The 4,762-nt window shown below is 34.4% G+C and overlaps 1 protein-coding gene across 1 annotated transcript; it reads right to left on the bottom strand.

Annotated features, from left to right (window-relative positions):
* Positions 1–202: 202 nt before the first annotated feature.
* LOC116104844 (glutamate receptor 1.2-like) lies at positions 203–4,222 on the bottom strand. The gene is made up of 6 exons (XM_031391269.1): positions 4,048–4,222; positions 2,562–3,026; positions 1,726–2,489; positions 1,253–1,556; positions 781–1,166; positions 203–697 (listed from the first exon to the last, which is right to left on the bottom strand). The coding sequence occupies exons 1-6, from the start codon at positions 4,220–4,222 to the stop codon at positions 359–361; spliced, it is 2,433 nt and encodes an 810-aa protein (XP_031247129.1). The 3' UTR covers positions 203–358.
* Between the last annotated feature and the right edge of the window lie 540 nt (positions 4,223–4,762).

Genomic DNA, 4,762 nt, shown 5'->3' with positions numbered 1-4,762 from the left:
CTTGCGAATAGCCTATCAACGAGGTGAAAACAGTGGACTGGCTTTGTGTATAAATTATCCCTGTTTTTTTAATGTAAAATAGAGCACTCATTGCTGCAGCCGTCTCTCTCTCTTTACTCAATATTATCCTCCTTAGCGCTCTCCAGCAAAACCAACGCATAATCTGCAGAATACTTATCAAGGAAGATTTTGATGTATGGTATATCATCAATGATGGAAGAGGCGCGGCCCTTTCTTACTTCCTACTTATCAATGATGGTAACAAATACTTCTCAAGTAAAAAAAAATTCATTTACACCTACACCTCTACTCTAACGTTCACAAGGCCCCTCTGAGGTACTCTTTTTACATCGATTTTCTAGTTGTTTATAGAGAGGTACTCTATTACAAACTTTATTCGTCTCCACATAATGTCTCTGAGGTTAAAGTTCTTCACAAAGTGCCAGTTTTTGTAAAGCATAAAACCATAGAGCACTGCTACAGCTAAAGCTGAAGAGACTCCACTGATAAGGAATAAACCACGAAAGCTATCAAGAGTAAGAGGCTTCACAACGCTTGAAGTGTCATCATCCTCAGATGCGAAGGTTGATTGTCTCTTAAACCATTCGTTCTCCATCTTCATAAGCTTTCCATTCTCTCTTAGTTTGGCAATTGCCCTAGACATGTAAGGAACCAACGGAGAACCTTTACGAAAAGCCTGAAAAATCGGTAGTAGTCAAACACACACACACAAATATATTTGCAATACATAAGAAAAAAAAAAGGTTTTATGATACTCACAAAAGCAAAGCCATTTGCGGTAGAAGTGGATCCAATCATGGCATAGTCTGCAGAATACTTTGCAAGGAAGATTTTTATGTATGGTATCTCATCAATGATAGAAGAGACACCGCCCTTCTTACTTCCTCTTGATAAAGCATTAGCATACTCTTCGGGAGAACTGAATGGTTGAAGATTAGAATTCTTGAAATTCAGGTTACTAATGACTCCCTTGACGATGAAACTATTGGTTTGGTATCCTATATAATTCTCCTTTGAGTTCAGTTGAATCTGTTGAACTGTAATCATTGAAGTCAAAGTTGCAGTATAACTAGAAGTCAATATAAGCACGACGAACACCCACACGATCACCACAAATCTTGAAAAATTACTTAACAGCTTCTCCTCTGTAACAATTAAAATTATGTGAATTGTGTGAGTAACCTAAATAATGAAATTGTTATCAAGAATTGTGCAATGAGATAGTGCTTACTGTGAGCAAAAACAAGGGTTGAAAAGGAGAACCAGAAAATCATTCCAATTTGGTGAGATGTTGGACCTTGAAATTCATTGTTAATAGGACGTTCAATTAGCCAAATGACAATGCCAGTCAAGATAAAAAGGCCGGCACTGGATAACCAAAGATCACCCGTTAGCGGCTTCAAGAAAATCCACATGTTTTTGTTGTTTTTTGGGGCTATAGTTCCAACTCCCAAATCAGTATAAGTTATTGTAAAATCAACATATAAACTTCTGTTTTCCGTCATTGTTATATCTCCAACAGCACCATCATATTTCTATTTTTTTTTCCAAAAGATGCAAAAGAATGCAGAGAAAATTAATGCAACATCAAGCAACATTATTGGTTTAAAAATTGCTAAGAAGAAATATAAAAGAAAACAAGTTTTGTGTTTTTGGATAAAAAAGGATTTTATATATATATATAAACCTGTGTGACAAGCTTACCTGAAGATAGACCTCGTCAATAAGTTCACTATAAGTCCCAATATTCTCCCCGGTTGCATTCAGAAAGGGTATAAACTCATAATCTACTTCAATCTCAAGTTCAAGCTCTACCTCTTCAATAGCAGCCTTGAATACATCTATGCAGAATCCTGTTACTGATGTTACATTAGATTGAAGGTTACGATCTACGTTCACCAATTCAGGGAATCCACCATTTCGTGGAACAGCAATTCTAAGCTTTCTGCTGCTCATTTTTGTGACTGTACCTTTTGGAATTGTAGCAGATCCTCCAGGCCATATAATATCTTCAAGTTCACCAGAAGTATTACTCAATGATAATTCTCTTCCATGAATGGATGAATATAATTCTCTAGCAATTTTTCCTTCAGGAGTCCAAAACCCAACTCTTCGTTCCCCTTTCCCTATCATATTCACTATCTCAAATGCATTTAGGACTAGTTTCCCATTAATAAATTGAAAATCGCCACTTAAACCTTTGAATTTACTACGCAGAAGTATTTCTATAAGGAGTATTTCTTTAGGCCTTGCCCTTTCAACTGCTTTTGCTAGACCCCAAGCAACATCATATGCCAATATACAAAATGGGGTTAACTCCATTACTTCCATATCTGTTTCAAGAAGAAATTTTTTTCTCCATCTTGAAGTAAAATTGTGTAGCTCCTTTGAAGGTGGAACATAGGATTTGAGACCGATCATTCCTTTCATTGAGTCCATAACCTCAATGCTGGAACTCCTTACGTTTACTAAGTATAAGTATGATAAATGTCAGTCCTAGGTTCGTATTGGAAAAAAGTAGTAAGCTAATTTCTTTGCACTCATGAATAAACGAGATGCGAGAATAGGTGACATATGCACAATAAAAACCGTTGGTCCGAATGCCATGAGTTCCTGCAGCTCTTCATTGATTTGATTATCAGCTGATGAGACGGCAAGCGAGCTTTTGTATGCAATATGGATGTTTTTACCTTCCAAGGACTCAACCAAACGCAGGATAAAAACTCCCCATTCATCATTGTCCTCGTGTATCGCAATGACATATCTCCATTTGAATGCTTCAACAATGGCAGCGATGGCCGCTACTTGAGAGGTTTCATCTTGTGCGATTTGGACTAAATAAGGGTATGATTTGTTTGAGAAAGGAGAAGTTGAAGGTGCACAAAACGAAATAATGGGGATTTTAGCTTTATCTCCTAGCTCACCCAAAAGTTTCGTTTCCATTGATGACTGTGCTCCTATGAATATGATCGCCCCCAAATTGAAATTTTCCAAAAGATCAAAAGCTGCATGGTGCAAGACCTTTCATCACTTAGGATTCTAAGGTAGAAATTAATTTTAAAATTAAAAAAAAAAACTTATTTTAATTAAATACTTATTTATATAAAATATATTTATGATTTATATTCAATTTAAGGTATTTTACTAATAGATACTTACATAACCAATTTTCAATTTTAAAAACTACGCTTATAAACTCTTGAAAATCCTTTATAAAACAAATTATTTCATCAGCTTTTAAGTTATTAACCACTTTTTAATTGTAGGAAGTTTTTACAATAAACTCCTATATTTTTCCAAAAATTGTAAAGCCCCCCGCTACCATCAGAAATAGGAGGCTAATCCCCGTTCCTTTAGATTTTCCTTTTAAATTTAACTAACATTAAGATATGACTGTAATTTCATCTTTCGAGAAGGGTATTTCAAATTTTTCATCTTTCTCAGAAACTCTAATTTGTTTTTTTTCTTCTTCTTTAATATAAACACGTCTAATATATAAAAGTCTTATGATTAATTATGTGAATAATACTGTACAAACTCTTTCACACTTATCAAATGAATGGATGAATGCTTATAAAAAGTCAATTCTTAAAATGTTCAACAAATTAGATAAATGATGTGCCAATTAAAGGATAATAACACATAATGTTGTATGAAAAAAGTTTGTACAAATAGTATTACTCTAATTATATACCCAAGAGGCCAATAGCGTAATATACACTACCGAAAATGTTACACCAACAACCTCTTCTCACGAATTTTCTCTAACAACTCTAACGTGATAGCTCACAATTGATCAACTCGTAATGGGTCTCATCTGAGCCTCATTTGATAAACTGTGATAGACTAATTGTGAGCTGCTATGTTAGAATTGTGAGAAAAAATTTATAAGAAGAGATTGTGGATGTAACATTACTCCATATACATCAGTTGGCGGTGAAAAATCTCTACAAATCATGACCCAAAAATGAAAAGTATACATCAAATAAACACAGTGAAGCAGGAGTGAATGAAGAAAATGCTTACCGGAAGATAGAGCAAGTAGATGTTGTCCTTTGGAGTCACTTGTGCGAAGAACAATCCTTGTCTTGTAGTAACCATTTACACGGTAAAAATCTGAAATTGCCATGGAAATAGAGCTTTGCATCATCCTCCCCTCCAATGAACCAATATCAAGGATCAATCCAACATCAATCTCCATGTGAGATTTATTGAGTTGAGCAAACAATATTATTGGAGCATTGAAGCTGAAAAAGATGAAAAGGTAGAGCCTGCAGAAGATTCGGGTCTTCTTCTTAATCCCCATGTGCAACCTCTGTTTATAATATTTCTTTGGTTTATATATGTTTATGATGAATTATGACAACTCCAGTATTCCTACCTAATAGTCGTGGTCTCGGGTAGACTTGGAAACACTTTGAAAACTAAACAGAAATTTCTAAGAAGCAAACAAGGAATCTATATAAACTACCACTGATTCAAAACATTTAGAACATCAGATATATTATTGGTTTGTGGTTTAGTTGATGTGATACTTCTATGAAACCGTAGACTCTATCATGAAGGCAAAAACTTTTATGGTAAACTGATGAAAGAATTCATTTTAATTTCTAAAATTTAATAACAAATGTATGATTGTCAATTTCTAGAAGAAAATTAGTTTTGATTGAAAAGTGTGGAGCAAGTTTGGGTCAACACGCTTAAGCAAGTTTATATATTGAATATAAAATTGAGTTTGATT

The sequence above is a fragment of the Pistacia vera genome, unplaced genomic scaffold (assembly GCF_008641045.1).
Source record: "Pistacia vera cultivar Batoury unplaced genomic scaffold, PisVer_v2 Contig487, whole genome shotgun sequence".
Lineage (NCBI taxonomy): Eukaryota > Viridiplantae > Streptophyta > Magnoliopsida > Sapindales > Anacardiaceae > Pistacia > Pistacia vera.
This window is presented reverse-complemented; position numbering and strand designations above follow the sequence as displayed.